Source organism: Pituophis catenifer, unplaced genomic scaffold, assembly GCF_029215685.1.
Source record: "Pituophis catenifer annectens isolate HBS135680 unplaced genomic scaffold, rPitCat1.0.hap2 SCAF_2, whole genome shotgun sequence".
Classification (NCBI taxonomy): domain Eukaryota; kingdom Metazoa; phylum Chordata; class Lepidosauria; order Squamata; family Colubridae; genus Pituophis; species Pituophis catenifer.
Genome location: NW_027256882.1, coordinates 79,632,156 through 79,649,741, shown reverse-complemented (window position 1 = coordinate 79,649,741; position 17,586 = coordinate 79,632,156). Strand labels below are relative to the sequence as shown.

General features: G+C 35.5%; 1 protein-coding gene across 1 annotated transcript in view; it reads left to right on the top strand.

Moving 5' to 3' along the window:
• Positions 1–17,586, top strand: part of SLC6A11 (solute carrier family 6 member 11) — a 114,859-nt gene that overhangs the window by 64,177 nt on the left and 33,096 nt on the right. The window contains exon 7 of the mRNA XM_070933672.1: positions 235–369. Coding sequence (XP_070789773.1) covers positions 235–369 — 135 coding nt within the window. The remainder of the gene's footprint in view (positions 1–234; positions 370–17,586) is intronic.

Genomic DNA, 17,586 nt, shown 5'->3' with positions numbered 1-17,586 from the left:
GACACCATTGCCTTCAGATATTTTGCACCTCAGCTTCCCTCAGAAGAACCAAGGTGGGCAAAGGCAAAGAATTTGGAGAATTTAATCGAAAAATATCAAGATAGCCAAATGCCTTATCCTGCTGTAGACATTCACTTTTAAGTGTTTTATGAACATAAGGATATTGTGTGACATAAAGTAGGTGATTATTGGTAAAATGATGTGTTCTTTGGTTTTTCACTCTTTTTTTCATAGGTTGTATATGTAACCGCTACATTTCCATACGTCATGTTGTTGATTCTACTGATTCGAGGAGTAACATTACCTGGGGCTGCTGAAGGAATAAAATTCTACTTATATCCTGACCTATCTCGTCTTTCTGACCCACAGGTAGGAATTTATAATAAAAACTTAAACATTTTGTACATTGTTTTTGCTCTTTTCTGCCTGTGTTTTTCATCAGATTCTTAACTATAAATACCCACACTTTCCACTACACACGGAAAGCAAAGAAACACAACAATGGGACTCAGTTTTTCTGAATAATCTATGCCATAGACACTTTGCACAACGTACAATCAAATTTGTAGCAAAATCTGAATAACCTTTCTCTCAAACTCAGCCTATGGTAAAAATGATACCTGTAGCAAACCAGTGAAGTCTGTACCATAAATAAAACTCATGCCTGGCTTTGCATTTTAAATTATCAGCTATCATGTCATTCAATAAGAAGAATGAAACTGATGAAGAGATATTGCTTGTGAACAGAGATGATTCGGACCCTAACATTCCAAAACTATTCTGATCTGTTTTTCCCTTTGGCGTTCAAAAATCAACATAGGGAAAATGGAAGTGCTTATAAGGTTACATGCATTTTATTGCTTAGTTTTGGACTGCAGCCAAGAAATTAAAAGACGCTTGCTCCTGGGGAGGAAAGCTATGGCAAATCTAGATAGCTTACTAAAAAGCAGAGACATCATCACCCTGCCAATAAAAGTGCATATAGTCAAGGCTATGGTGTTCCCAGTTGCAATGTATGGCTGTGAAAGTTGGATCATAAGAAAGGCTGAGCGCCAAAGAATTGAAGCCTTTGAACTATGGTTCTGGAGAAGACTCCTGCGAGTCTCTTGGACTGCAAGGCAATCAAACTGGTCAGTCCTAGAGGTGATCAACCCTGACTGCTCTTTAGAAGGCCAGATTGTGAAAATGAAACTCAAATATTTTGGCCACCTAATGAGAAGGAAGGACTCATTGGAGAAGAGCCTAATGGTGGGAAAGATTGAGGGCAAAAGAACAAGGGGATGACAGAGAACGAGGTGATTGGATGGAGTCACTGAAGCAATCGGTGTGAGCTTAAATGGATTCCAGAGGATGGTAGAGGACAGGAAGGCCTGGAGGAACGTTGTCTATGGGGTAGCGATGGGTTGGCAACTAATGACAACAGCAGAGATCAGCATGTGTGCTGCTCTTGGAGGAGAAATGGGAGACACCATTGGTCATGTTAAGTGCCTTTCTAGAAATGACAAACTCACCTGTCCTGCTGTACAGTAGATTTTTCAGGTACAAAGGCTGTATGTTTATTCACAGTTCTTTGGATCCTGTGTAGATAAATTAAGTTCTCCCTTTTCAAAACGACCAGTCACTTCTGACTTCAAAACTGAAAAAGGGAAAGATGCTTTGGATTTAGTCACAAATGAGAGGATTTGGGATGAATATAGCAAAATTTATTCTAACGGTCTAACAGCAGTCTCAGTTTGGATAAACTGTATTGACTGGATGTCCCTGTCATCCAGGGACATGTGTTTGTTAATTGAAAAAGTGATAAAGGTCTGAATCTGAAATAATGGAAAGACCAAAGGTGTGTTTTAAAAATCATAACGTTTCTCTCTCAGTCCAGTCCAGGGTTATTATGGGAATAGAACTCAGGAAAGCCCATTTGTATTCTTCAGAGAAAATGAAAAATGGAGGACTTCAAGAGATAAAATACTAAATAAATAGTAATATTCTGAGACAAAATTCTGAATACTGTGTTTTCATTTACAATGTAAAATACAATATTGTAAAATACAATGTGAATTCATTAATCAAAATTACTTACAAAACATAGGCTGCTATTTAGTAGCTTTGCTTTGCAAAATTAAATATAAATATTTCGGCTGCTTTAACTATAGAAGCAGTCTGAAGCAACTGCTATTTTTTTTATTAGTTTGACTATTTTTTTGTAGAGGTGTGTCCTATGTGGTGAAAACTAGTTTTATATGTATTTACTTCTAATCTGTACTGTTATGCTTAACATGGTGATTTTATTGTTTAATATATATTTTTATTTTAAAGACAGTACGTTTTCTAAATACAGTAAAACCTCTGAAAGTTAACCACCCAAGGACTGAACGAAAGTGGTCAACATATGGAACAACATGTACACGTGCCACATTTTATTGTAAAGCTTTTTGTAGAGAATGTCATACAGAAACACACATAGTGAAAATATAGGAAAATCAGTCATACAATACTGGATCATACAAAATTAATACATTTACGTATGTATTCTTTTCTCATGGTTTGATCATTCTTTCTGAAAAAAAGGAGTCAATTTTAGTCTATTTCTTATTCTTTTTATGAGAAAAGGAGAAAGAGTGGCTATACCACTCAGTGTACCTGGGCATTTTTCTACAGCAAATGTCTTTAACTGCATTATCAAATGACTGACATCCTGTTCTTTTGGAATATCTGCAATTTCTGTGTCCTCCTCACTTAATTCACTTACGTTAGAGTTAAGGGTTAGGATTTTGCTTCTTTGGATGGACCGTAGATTTGTGTTTTACCAATAACCCACTGCAGAAGCTGGGTTCGGTAGTGCATTCTGAATGTTTTGATTATGCCTTGGTTGATTATGCCTTGGTTGAATTTTTGATGTAGTGTTTGGAGGCAAACATGTTAGTTTCATGTTTGTAAGATGATTCACTTGGGGATGGGTAGGACAAGGAAAATGGACCGTTTCTTCTTCATCTGTGCCTCATTTCTGTGTCATCATATATCTGTCTGCTGGTAAAGTTGTATTGCAAGGCTTTATGAGAGACTCAAGGGTGTTGACCTCAATGTCCAGTTCAGCCTCAGTTAGGAATCTTACAGTTGCAGGAAACCCCCCTCCACCCCACAAATGCATAAAATGACAAACAGCCAGATGTAGTTCCTAATAGTTACTTACAGAATGGATAAACCCTGCTTATAACTTTTAAAAAATACTGTCAGATTTGGGGACAATAAATCAATCTTCTTAATAGCATACACCAATTAAGGAAAAGGTAATATTCAGTTTCTATAATGCTCCATTGTGTTGTATCAGTAAATAGTTCTTGTGACTGTTTGACTCCTTTCATTTTTTTCAAACTATAAAACATTTCCCCCCAAAATTGGAAGGCAATGCACTGCCTAATATAGAACTCTAATAGGTTTTTGCACACCTACCTTTCAAATATGATGTAATCCTGAATTTACTTCCATAGTACCTAATATCCCTTAAGTTTTCTAAACTTAGCCCCCTTAAATATGTTGAATGTGTCTGTTTTATAGTTCTTGAGATCTGAAATACCCAACTTATGATAGCAATTGGGATCAGAATTTGTCACTAAGTGATACAATCATAAAACACAATTGCATCACCTACCAATGGCAACCCCTGCAGTCCCAGTTGTTATCTTCAACTGAATCCCACAGGTGTTAGGCAAAGCAACGTCCTGCAACCAAAGTCAGTGGGGAAGCCAGCAGGAAGTTACAAGTCTCAGACTCACAAGCAGGTTCTGTGTGCATTGGGATGACTACTTCCTGAATTTTTGATAGGAAATGTGACCCATAGCCAAGTTGTATTTCATAGAGTAAAATTTGCTCTGGTTCTTTGTATCCCTCAATCAGGAAAAGATTCTGACGGGCTACTTTGTTCATCTTCAGGCCATTAAGTGGCATGCTTTAGTAATATTTGCAGCATGACTAGTTGATTTAATATTAATTTCTAGCTCAGATATGATCTTCTCAAATTGATTAAGAAAAAAATTTAAAAAGTCATCAGAACTGATAGAATTTAATTTAATGGACCTCCTCTTTGGGTTTTTTTTTTTTTGGTTTTTTTTTTTTTGCAGTGATTTTAAATGAAGAAAACAATAAAAAAACAAACTCTGTGATCAGCATGCTGCCTGTATTCATTTCCCATTTGATGTTATGATTATGTGTATATACAAGGTAGTTATTCATACAGAATCTTGTTCATAAATCTGTATGTCTGAAGATAAAACAGTATTTTGAACTTGGCTGCTTTTAAGTGCGAAGGATCCCATAGGGGCAGTCCATAAATCCTGTTAAAAGGTATCTCTGCTCAGCAATAACAAGACACTTGGATGTGAAATCCAGTTGTTTCTGTTCACAGGTCACCTCTTCATGAAAGCAGTGTGTGATAGCACTTTCAGCTGAGCAACATGCTGTTAGTCTGCTTTCAATTTTACACGCTGCTCTTAGATGTTTGTTGTTGGTTCTTGGAGTCATTTTATTATTTTGACATTTCACAGATCACATAGAGCAATGATTTAAAGTTTTGAAAGAGAAACTAAAGTTTTAGGAAGCTATTTATTCAGTTACTTGCAAATCTTTCTTGTGAATGTTTTTGGACTTACATAAAGGATAGATTTGTATAGCAATTTATTCTCATATGCTGTAAAGCTTTCCATGGAAACGTAATTATGGCAATGATTTACTATGCCTTTTCATGTTGTACTGTTTTGCTGATGGACATTAGTTGACAAAGTATGGAAGTAGAATCCCAGTGAGCTACATCAGTGACTTTATTTCTGATATATTTGTATATGTATATGATGTAGATGTAGATGTAACTGCTCAAAATGAATCCTCATTGATTTCTGTTTCTGTTAACATATAGGACTATGATATCTGTAACACTATGTCGGAATTACCTTGGGAGATAGGAGGAAAATCTGTAGACTAGATGACAGTCAGATAAAAGGCAGCCGAGTCCATAGAAAAAATGGGGAATGGCCGATATCTCAGCAAGATTCCTTCCTAGTTTCTTGGAATGTAAAAGCCAGTGGGGAGAGATATATTTTCAGATCTGCAAAATTCTGTTTATAGAAGCTTACAAGCTTATTTAATGTATATATAACAAACGTAGAGCTTATTTATAACAAACTTAGAGCTAGTACTAAGTGTGATTCCTGTCTGGACTAGTTCACCAGGCTGACAGCATCACAACTATGCTTCTTTTGTTACAAATTTCATTCATTCATTCATTCATTCAATTTATATACCTTCCCCACCTCACATTCATGACTCTGGGCAGCTTACTATTTAAACATAATGCAGTACCAAAATAATAAAACAGTTATATAAACAGTGCAAATGTTAAAAAGAATTAAACTCATACAGTACAAGCACCATGAGAGCACAGTTTAAGAATATTACAGCCATTTTATGAGTTCCACATCATTCAAGACCAGATGAAACAACTAGGGCTTCAAGCCATTCCAGAAAGCCATCAAGATCGGAGCCAATTTGACCTCAGGGGAATGATTTTCTGTAAAAATTGTACTGTATACTAAATTATTGTTTATTCCATCTATCTCTGAGATGAAATGAGTCACATCACATCTCACACAGGAATAACTTGAACCCCTGGAACTCCCCAAAAATCAGTACTTTGATTTCCCTTCATTTTTCTATTAGGCACACTAAGACATGCGATATAAACCTAAATAGTCTTAGCACATTATTTATTTATTTAGCATATGTGATGAAAAACTTGGATAGTAGCAGTAAAGATGTATAGAAAGAACATAATATGATACACATAAAATGGAAATGTGTGGTTAATTTTGTAAGATATAAGAAATTCAAGAAGTTATATATTAAATTACAAGTTACATTTCGAAATGCATTGGTGCACATAAACTCTGTGGATCATCTAAGTGATATGGGCAGATTTACAGAAGCTGAATACACATTTCTGTGCTTTACTTAGCTAAGCCAAAACATTTCCACTGAAATACTCAGTTCAACAGAACATTGTGCTGCTGTTAAAAGCAGCAATGCCATCTTGAGGTAAAAATGTGTTCAAGCAGGCTGACTCAATGAGCTTTTTAAAAGACCATAATAAATACGTGTTTTGATCTCACTGCAACATGAAAGCACTGAAAATACTGCTGGCTTTGTGATAGCAGTTGCAATCCAACTCGAACACATATTGCTTACTACTTTGATACCAGGTAAAGAAAACCCTTTTTGAGGCAATCATCTCTGTACCTTTTCCAAACTGCAGATAATTATGATCAGTGTGCAAATTTCATTGGAAAAAGTTGTATGTAAGGAGTTGGCAATAGGCAAACTTTTAAGTGTGAAAAATTAAAAATAAGCGGAATGCAAAGATATTCCATATTAAAATAGCTTATTTATATTAAGCTATTATATTAATATTTATATTAAAAATATATACTTATTTTTTAAAGGCTACTTTTAAAAAAATCTGTTTTCTTAAAATGTTCCTGTCTTAATAGTATAACTAGTATCAACACCACAGTATTCTTCTTTTATCAAACAGACAAGAGACATGCCACACTTTTACTTTGCTTTCATTTGCATTTCCCCCATATTACTTCATTTCTGATACATCACTTTCTGTTTTTGAACAGTTTTTGTCTGCATGTATAAAAACTAGGAATGCAATACCTTTATAACTGGAGATAATTATATGCTACAGCCTTCCATTTTCTGTCAAATTATTAGGCACCTTGCAGTTACCATCTCATTAACCAAGAAGGCTGGAAGAATTTTTTTTCAGTCAGCTCTATAATTATGTAGTTATTGTCAGTTCCCCATCTCCCATCTTTTTATTTCAACAAAATCACACCATTCAGCTCTATTGATCTTGCGTTTTCTCTACATTCCATCTTTCAAACTTAGCAAAGAATGGGAGGCAGAAATTACCTAGCTGGTGCTATTTCATGCCGATCTATTGATCTGTTTTGCCATGTAGTGGGAACTCTCAAGTAATAAGAGAAGAATTTCTTGTAGAAATAGATATGACCCTTTATGTGGCTTATCAGTGACTATCACAGCAGGCTTAACATGATAACATATTTTAAAATATAAAATGATAGCTTATTGTGCAATGTTCGTAGAACTACAGGAGCTATGCCATAAAATATTTGTAATTTTTTTGCCCAGTTTATGTTATTGCTTATAGGAAAAAGCCAGCACTCAAGATAATCCCAATACCTTTCATAATACTATTCTTTTTCTTGAATAGTCTTTTGATGGTATCTGTACCTAAACATACCGTGTTTCCCCCAAAATAAGACCTTCTCGGATAATAAGCCCAATTGGGCTTTTGAGCGCATGCATTAAAATAAGCCCCCCGAAAATAAACCCTCCCTGAAAATAAGTCCTCCCTGAAAAATAAGCCCTCCCAAAAATATTTAAAAGCATGTGCAACCGGTCCCCGCCATTTCCTCTTGTTAGGGTTAGGGAGACAGAGATGGAAATCAGGTAAGACAGCAAGAGGAGCCCCGTCTTGCTCCATGTGCCCCAAAATAATAAGAGCTCCCTGAAAATAAGGCCAAGCACTTATTTTGGGGTTCAAAAAATATAAGACAGGGTTTTATTTTCAGGGAAACACGGTAATAGTTTCTACAATTTCTAGTCAGTATGCTCTTGATTGACAAAGATGGCTCTAATATGGTATCATGAATGAAGGCAAATATACATCTTCCAGGATAATGTTGCAGGATCCAGTCTGGGTCAGTCAGAGGTTTACTCATCTGAGTTTTCGGACTCATTCTGGAGCCCATCCTCAGGGAACTTCTCTCTCACACGTTCTGGTTGAGAGAGGTTGAGAGAGAAGTTCCCTGATGATGGGCTCCAGAATGAGTCCGAAAACTCAGATGAGTAAACTTCTGGTCCAAGTGACTGACAGATTGAATCATAATATTCCAAGTAAAATCACTTAGGGTTTTGCACAAAAACTATGGAGACAGTTGAACAGACTGGAGCTCAAGTTTCTCTGATTCATTATCTTCTTTCACATGTACTGTAATTCTTTTCCCATTTCCTATCAGTTTCAGAGATAATTAAAATGTATATATGATCATTGACTTAAACTGTGGCTAAAAAAATCAGTTTTAATATATTTAATCTTGATAATTGAAGTATAAAAAAGACAAGAAAAGTAGTCTGTGGGTAGTCTTTTTTTAAAGGACCCAAGGATCTGGTAAACATATTCCTAATCTTTAAAGGAAAGATTGTGCTGGTCTGGGCCATAATGTCTCCAAGGCCAATGTTCTTTTTTGAATTTGGTAGAACTTTCACTTGTTCTTGAAAGAAAAAAATGGGTTAGTTCTTTGGCATACACTTGCTTTTTCTTATTTAGGCTGACGGATCTCCTCTTGTTCTCCACTAGGCTACACTAAATGGTGGGTTCTTTTTATTATTTATATCTGCAAAAGGTGCTAAAAAGTATTTTAGTTTTATCTTGAAATTTGTTTTTCTTGACTTAAAATTTCTTTAAAATTATATGGAGTTAACATACTTACATATCTGGACCATATGAATTATTTAGATTCTGGGATAAACAAAAAGGTCAATAAAGAAGAATATTTGTATCTCAGGGTTGAAATGAGGAGTCCTTGATGCTCTTTGAGATAGATTGTTTTCTTGTAGATGTTTCATTAACCAAATTAACTAACATAATCAGTACTAGCACTTCATTTGGGTAATGAAACACCTGTAAGAAAACAAGATTTTTTATTTGATACTAAAAAGATCAAAGAGATGGTGTTGCACTAACTTGGGGAATGCTCTCCTTTAGTGGGGTCCACAATTCAAGAGTCCTCCATGGTGTTACCTACCTTAGTTCATTGAAAGAAGTAATGTCTTCTGGAAACATATGGAAATTGTCAATTTCTTTTTGTCAAATAACAAATCTTTTAAAGTTTTAATTTGAGCTACAAATAGAAAGCGTAGGCATTCTATTTGGCATTCAACATGCCAAAACTGCTTGGGTTTTCTTAAGCATACATTGTAAGAATAGACCTGGCTTTTTAGAGTAGCCAAAATTCAGAAGGAGTCTTTTAAGGCTAACCCATTTTTATTTTAAGACATAAGCTTTTAAGAGCTACATCTCACTTCATCAGATGCAAAGAGTTCCTTGATTGATGTTGGAAGGAGGATGTGGGAGAAAGGAAGGATATGCTAGGCTAGCAATACAGATGAAGGTCCCATAAAAGATAGGTTGCAAGCACCTTATCAATTAACAAATGTTACACTTATTAATCTAACCTTAGACTTCATAAAAAGAGATTAATGATGATTTGGCTTCCTCCCCCAAGCTTTGGATAGGGCTGAGCCCAAAGGATTTGGTTGGTGAGGCATCTGATAGGAATAATTGTCTGTTTTTATTGTATTTTATTCATTGTATTTTATTCATTGGGTGTGGTAAACTATTTAGGATTACTGTGCAAGATAAGTTGCCATATAAATTCTTTAAATAATCAATAAGAGCTAGCCAGAGGTGGCAAAAAATCAGGCAAAAACTAGTAGCACTTTTTCCATGGATGATGTTATCCATTCAACTCTTGGCAATTCTGTGGGCTAGGTTTCTCCATGTCTTCCAATCTTGCATTAATTCTTTGAGCTGTTCGGTGTCAGCTTAGATGGTGTTTCCAACTAACATATTTTATTAAAAATATGTTTTTGTGAACTGTAGCTTACTTCATCCAATCTTTATCTAGCTTACTTCATCTAACCTTACTAATGTAGAAGTCTTACTTTGGATCTATTGCTGTTAATGAGTACATTTCAAAGCCTATAGCTACATAATAATATTTTTTTCAAAAAAAATAGCATGACACCCAAACACTGAGTGGTTCACAACAAAGAAATTACAATAAAACCAATAAACCAAAAAATAAATATAAAAGATGGCAACTGTAATGAAATGATGGACCTGGATAAAGAGAGAGTGAGATATAAATATGATAAGAGATAAAAATAAAATATGAGTTAAACATGGGTATTATCCACAATGCTAAAACACTTCAAATCTCAGAACTAATCTAAATGTCTTTGAATGGTTTTATATGGTAGCTAAAGAACAGAAAATAGAGGTCAGTCAGTAATGTTTCAGCTAAACATTCTGGAAATTGCCAGCCATGGAGAGGTATTGCTGTGTTTCAGAATCCACTTAAACTAATGTTACATTTAATGGGATAGAAAGTCCACAAAACATGGCTGGAAAATCAAAGAGGGAATATTTCTTCACCTCTAAAACATATACTTTATTTTCTTGACAAAAGTAACTGATGACTCACAAGCAGTGCCTACATTTTATAAGAGAGAAATTAAGGAGTTAGGAATGTTTAGAAACTAAACATTGGGTATATGATAGCAAATATTTCGACTGTCAAAACTAGGATTGTATATGACAATTTTAGCATTTTCAGGATGCTAAAACATTAATTTAAAAATTGTATAAAATGACTAAAACATCATAAAGTACTTACAATAATTAAATGCAGGATTAAATATGTTCAGACATCTCTAATAATTTTAATAAATTACAAAGAACTATGACCAAACATTCAAGTGAGCCAGAACAGGTACAGGCAGCAGATAATAAATTCAGCTGCAGCCAGGCTTTTCTCATCAATTTGGATTTTCTCATTCTTTTCTATAAGATCATAAAATCAAACTTATGACAACAGATAGAACCGTGATGGCACGCGTGCCAGAAGTAGCATGCAGAGCCATCTCTCCAGGCATGCCAGTTGTCACCCATTGCTCTTCCGGATTCCGGCGCATACATGTGCACCGGCCAGTTGTTCTTTACATGCATGGGAGTGCTGGAAACTGGAAGAGCAGCTCCCAGGTGCGCATCTGCACACTGGGAAGCAGAGCTTGTGCTTTCTGGCACACACATGTGTGCCAGCCAGCTGACCTTCATGCGTACTTGCATGCCAGAAACCAGAAGACCTGGTGACTAGTGCACAAGCACATGTCAGAAACTAGAAGCTCAGCTTCCTGGGAGCGCATGCACACCAGGGAACTGCTCTTCTGGTTTCTGATGCTCCCGCGCATGTGCGCCAGGGAGCTGCTCTTCCGGTTTTTGGCGCTCCCGTGTGTGCGCACCGAAGAGTTGCTCTTCCAGTTTCCGATGGTTCCCCTGTGCGCGCGCTCCGGTTTTGGCTCTTAATGCCGAAAAGGTTCACCAACACTGATATAGAACAACCAGACTTAGAACTGACAATGTAGATATTGAAATGGTGGCTAGCTTTTGCCTTTTAGAATCAACCATCAATAATAAATAAGCAGGCAAGAAATATGCTGCAGACTAGCACTTGGTAGAGCACCCATGCAGGCCTAGGATATTCCAAATGCTATCATGTCTCTATATTTAAAAAGCATAGAATCATGCAAACCATGGTATAGCCTGTAAGACTTTATGGAAGCAAAAGTTGGGCTTTAAAGAAACAGAATAGGAAAAGTATTGGTGGTGTCTTTGAACTTGAATGTTGGAGAAGACTCCTGATAATACCGTGGATATCCAAAATAAATAAATATATACATCCTTGAACAAATCAATCCAGAGTTCTCATTTGAGACACAAATGACCAGGCTCAAATGATTCTATTTGGACACATTATGCAAAAACCCAGCACTCTGAAAAACATTGCAATGCTGGAAAGGTGGAAGAAATGAGAAGATGTCCAGACACAAGCTGGGTGGACTCAGTTACAGTGGTGTTAAGAACATCAGGAGACTTAAAACAATAGGTTAGGGGTAGATCATCTGGGAGAAAAATCTGTGGTTGCTAGGTGTCAAAATGACTTAATGGGAAATAATAAAATAATGTGGTTGATATTGGTTAATTAGGTTCACATACAGTTTGTGTCTTTTAAAAAGGGAAAATTATAGCTTTAGCGTAAGTAATAGTTAACTGAAAAGGGTGAGAAGCACTAACATCTATTGACAGGGAAATTGCATACTGATTTCAACAGATGCAAAATTTTAGCTTCTTAGAAGAAAAGCAGCCAATGAGTGCAAAGCCTATCCTTTCAGCGGTTCTTAAAAATAATTCTAAATAATTTTACTTTAGCAAATGGCTGAAGTGGTAGTAACAAAAGAACATGTGGCTTTTATCACAGTGAGAATGGAAGATTCCAGGAACTATGAACAAAGCCACAGCTAATGAAAGAATATTGGTATTAATGAGCCAAAGAAAAGGGTAGGATTAGAAGAGAGACAGGCACTCATTATGCAATATTGTTGCAGCTAAAAATCCATAGATGAAGGCAGGGAGCAGATAGAAATGAAAATGAAGAACTAATATGAAATTATTTCCCCCCCAATATTTTTTAAAGATTATATTATAAAAGAAAACTTATACAACTATGGAACATTCTCAGCAAATATAATTAATATTAATCACTTATTGCTATCTCTTAAAATATAACCAAAATCTCCTCATTCTGTATCTCACCACAATTTTTAGAAACCTACCTATAGAGCCTCATAGAATATAGAATAGAATAACAAGAGTTGGAAAGGACCTTGGAGGTCTTCAAGTCTAACCCCCTGCTTACACAGGAAATCCTATACCATTTCAGACAAATGGTTGTCTAATCTCTTATTAAAAACCTCCAAAGTTGGAGCATTCATAATTTCTGGAGGCAAGTTGTTCCACTGATTAATTGTTCTAACTATCTATTCTTATTAAAACTATCATCTATTCTTATTAAACAGTAAAAACTCAGCAAGGGTTATCAGAAATAAAACATAGATGTTATAAATTATATCTATGACATCCAATCTGAATCCAGTCTTCCCTTTTAAACAAATACCCCCATTTCTTCTCCTAAAAATCAATGCTCAACACCACTCAAAAAAAATATTGAAGCATTAAAAGAAATAACTATTATCATCCAGTCCAGATTTAAAAATGTTAAACATTTTCCAAAATAGCAACTCATTATTTTAATCTTGGTCAAATAAACCAATTCTATATTCTTTCAAAAACAGCCTTTAAAACCCTCAAAAAATAAAATAACATCTATCTTATCATACTCTCGTCTTTTCTTCTAAAAGTTCTTGACTCCCTACGCAGGGTCACTCAAGCACTCGTCACTTCCCGCCTGGACTACTGCAATGCTCTCTACATGGGGCTCCCCTTGGGGTGCACCCGGAGGCTAAAGTTGGTCCAGAATGCGGCCGTGTGGGGGAATATGGGAGCGACGGGGTGCTCCCATGTGACACCTCTCCTGCGCGAGCTGCACTGGCTTCCTGTGGTCTTCCGGGTGCGCTTCAAGGTGTTGGTGATCACCTTTAAAGCGCTCCATGGCTTAGGGCCGGGGTATTTGCGAGACCGCCTTCTGCCACCAATAGCCTCCCACCGGCCGGTTCGCTCGCACAGAGAGGGCCTTCTCAGGGTGCCGTCGGCCAGACAGTGCCATCTGGCGACCCCCAGGGGGAAAGCCTTCTCTGTGGCGGCACCAGCCCTCTGGAATGACCTACCCCCTGAGATATGCATGATATCAGACCTCCGGACTTTTCATCGGGCCCTAAAAACACACTTATTCCATCTAGCTGGGCTGGCTTGATCCCGTCCTCTCAGTTTTAATTGATTCGGTTTTAATTTGGGTTGTTTTAAATTATTTGGGCCAAAATTATTTAATTGTTTTTAAATTGTTTTTTAAATTTTGTATACAATGTTTTATTTTGGCTGTGCACCGCTCTGAGTCCTGCGGGAGAAGGGCGGTATAGAAATAAAAATAAATAAATAAATAAATAAATAAATAAATAAATAAATAAATAAATAAATAAATTTCATCTTTATCAAGGCCATTTTGTATTCGCAATGTAGCAACTCCAGCAAATCCCTTTGGTAAATCCAGTATGAAATAATCCTGATCTCTCATCTGATTTGTTATTTGTATTTCTTTTCCAATATTTAAGTCATCATTTTTTATTTGTAAGTCTGTTATTCTGATCTTCCTCTTGTAAACTGTAATTTTTAATTCCACTTGTAAGTCAGTTTTATTTTATTCAGTGGGGTTTTAGTTTTATTCAGTGAGTAATATTATGAAAGAGTTAAAGAACTAAAACAATTCCTGTCACCATAGATCAAATTTTGAAATAGCCATCTCGTGACCTTTAGTGTCTAATTTTCAGTCTTATTATTGGTTTCAGGATGTAAAGAAGTATTTTCCTGGGAGTGAGGATCCTTTCAATCAATTTCAAAGCCTTAAATCAAGTCCATCTGATCCCTTAATCTTTTTAAAACTTTCTAAATTCAACAATAACTATCTTTCTGCTAGATATATATTTAAAAATATAAATATTTTAATTTACAGTTATTGCATATTTGAAGGGATTGAAGGCAATTCACCTTCTCATTTCACTAAAACTTGTCAATCTGAAAGTTCTCAATCTTTAAAGAAATCTTAAGGAGGAGAAAAATAAAGTCCCAGTGATTAAGAGATGAGCCCAGTCAATCCTTGTTGGTGATATTAAGTTATAAGTACGATGGAATCCCATGATTCCCAGCCAATCATGCATGCAAAAATACAAATTCCTGCCATTTGCTCACAAAAAATGAGCTGTGCAGAGTATATGTCAGTTATCTGATGTTCTTTTTTTAATTCCAGAGAGGTTAAAGCAGCCTGATTCCTGCACTGTTTTGGCCACGGTATTTGTTCCTCCCTTTTAGAGGGATGTCAGCTCATCATTATAGTTTACCCGAAGTGTGATAAATAAGAGAAATGATTTAAACCCCCCAAATCTGTGATTTATTCATAAAATACTCATAATTATCATATGAATCATCTTCTACTACAAGACAACACTGCCAATTTTCTCAAAGAGTACTCTGGCCTCTCAATTTGCCAGAAAATGGTATAATTGCAATGACTGGATCTGTCAAAAGACAGCACATGAAAACTGTAATCGTGGCCACCTCTTCATCATTTGATAGGTTACATTATTGTACTGCTCTTTGCTTATTTGGCTTTTTAAACATGGGAAGCAAACTTATTGTGTGCAGTTTTATCAAAAATAAAACTACATGAGTATTTCAGGAACCTGCATCAGTTTTATGTGGTTCTTCACTTTATTAGCGGAATACCAGGGAGTTTTTCTGGATGTGTAATTTGCATTTTAATTTGGATTTGCATTTTAGTTAATAATTTTCAAGATAAACAATTAAAATATTATGAAGCTGACAAAGCACAGAAATTGGGAAAGTGCACAGGGAGTGGAAAGATAATTAAATAGTTTGGTATTTTGCTGTCTCAGTCAGTGTTTGAACAGGTATGACAAGAAGACTTCTCTTTCTATCACCACACTCCAACCTGTTGCCAGTATTCAAAATATTATTTGGGTATTTGCAAGTCTGTGAGATAAATATTATTTTTCTATTAAAAAAATACTAGAGCCAGCACCCAGTAATTTGCCCATCCATCAATTTGATGCAGTGCAGATCATCGTAATGAGGAAAGGCTTCTAAAACCTTGAATAACATACGGTTGGGTTTTGTTTTTTTACCAGATATTCATAATGAGAAATAAATCAGAGTTAAAATGGATCATTTGCTGTTCATTTGATTCCTGTTCTTCCACTTCAGATGGAAAAAGCACAAAACATTTAAACAGCCTTAACGTTCTGTTGCAATGAAGAAGTACTCTAGCTATTATAAAATATAAAAACACACATGTGATAGACTATTGTTCAGCATTGAAAATTGCATTCTTAACATATGGAATGTTTCAAGTGTATTTTCTGTTAACATGCCTTCCATTTGTAGCCAGATGGTAAGCAAAGTGATATTATTGATTACAATTTTAGCATACTGAATAACTCAAAACCTGTGGGCAGTGTGAACATTTAGTTATAAGTTTAAATTTTTGACTTATCTTTCAGCATACTAAAATCACTCACAATGGTAACAATATATTATTTCTTCTCTGGAAGTCCATAACGATACATTAGATTTAAGTTCCATTAAATAATTAAATTTAAATTTCAGTTGGAAAAGACTGTGTATCTAGAATTTCATAGACTAGCCCTAATAAAAATACATATTGGCAAAATATTTGTTAAACACAAGTTTTCATATGAGAACATATAGTAAGTTTTAATATGGGAACGTATGGTTGTTGTTTTGGTTTTGTTCTTCTGATTGACCTAACTGAGATTTTAACCAAAAAAAGAAAAGAAAAGAAAAGCTGTCTTTTTAATTTTGTGCCCCATGGGTCATCATTTCAGAGAAATTTCCTTACCTAAACAGAGAAACAGAATGACTACAGGCAAGCAAAAATGCAGTAGAAACAGGAGCAACTTTTACTTCCTGCCAGCTTCTCCATTTAGTTTTCTTGTGGGAATCTGGCAGGGAGCATCAGAATCCTTCCCTTCCCTTCCCTTCCCTTCCCTTCCCTTCCCTTTCCCTTTCCCTTTCCCTTTCCCTTTCCCTTTCCCTTTCCTTCCCAGCAGGCAGGTTAGTGGCTACTGCTGGGTGGCAGAGGGAGAGAGGGATTATAAAACTGTCTGTGAATGTGAGTTCTAGTCCCCCTTAGCCCTGAAGACAACTGGGTGGTTTTGGGCCAGTCACTCTCTCTCTCAGCTCATCTCACAGGGTTGTTGTTGTGGGGAAAATGGGTGAAGAAAGGAATATTATGCATATTCACTGCCATGATCTATATATAAAAGTAATAAAGATGGGATAAAAATAAAATAAATAAATAAATAACAACAATCCTATGAAATGGTTTGGGTTGTGAGAGAGTGACTGGCTTAAAAGTGACCACCTGATTTTCATGCCTAAAATGAGACTGCAGCTCACAGTCACCTGGTGCCTTAGCCACTAGACCAAACTGGAAAACCATTGCTATTTAAAAAGTCCAAACATCATATTCTCCTTTAAATGATACAAAATTTATTTTAGTCAAAAATTCCTCAACCAATTCCCCAAATCAACAGTGAAATTGGTGACTGATAGTCAAATATTTGAATGATATATCATGATGGTCATGGAAGGATTGTATTGGGTGAGTATAAGGCTTTATTTGTAAAGAGACAAAAGTCTCTTTGATAGCTTTAACTAAACCCTTTCTTTATTTGCATTCGTAAAAAGCTGAGCAAGTATAGTTACTTTAATGTGTTTAATTATAAGTGCATAAATTGACAGATTTAGTGAATTTTTCTAAGGAACCATTTGCTTTGGTAAGCAAAATAAGGAATGCTGAGGAAAAATATTTTCTTTAGATGCAATAGTGGAAGTTTTAAACACATGTAATAGTATATTTTTAAAAGTATATTTCATGGTATAACTCCTATTATTTTTTTTACAATTAAAAGTAATTTTAAATCACCATAGTTTTGTGAATATAAGCCTTTAAATGTGATTTCAAACTTCTATCTTTGACTGACTACTATTAAGATGTGGTTCTGAATTATGGAAGAAATAATTAAGAAGCAATTGAATTACAGAGGATTAAGTATGTTGTAAATATTGTAAAAGCATTTGCTTTTTGAATAAGTCACTTGGCTGAATTCAATTTCTGC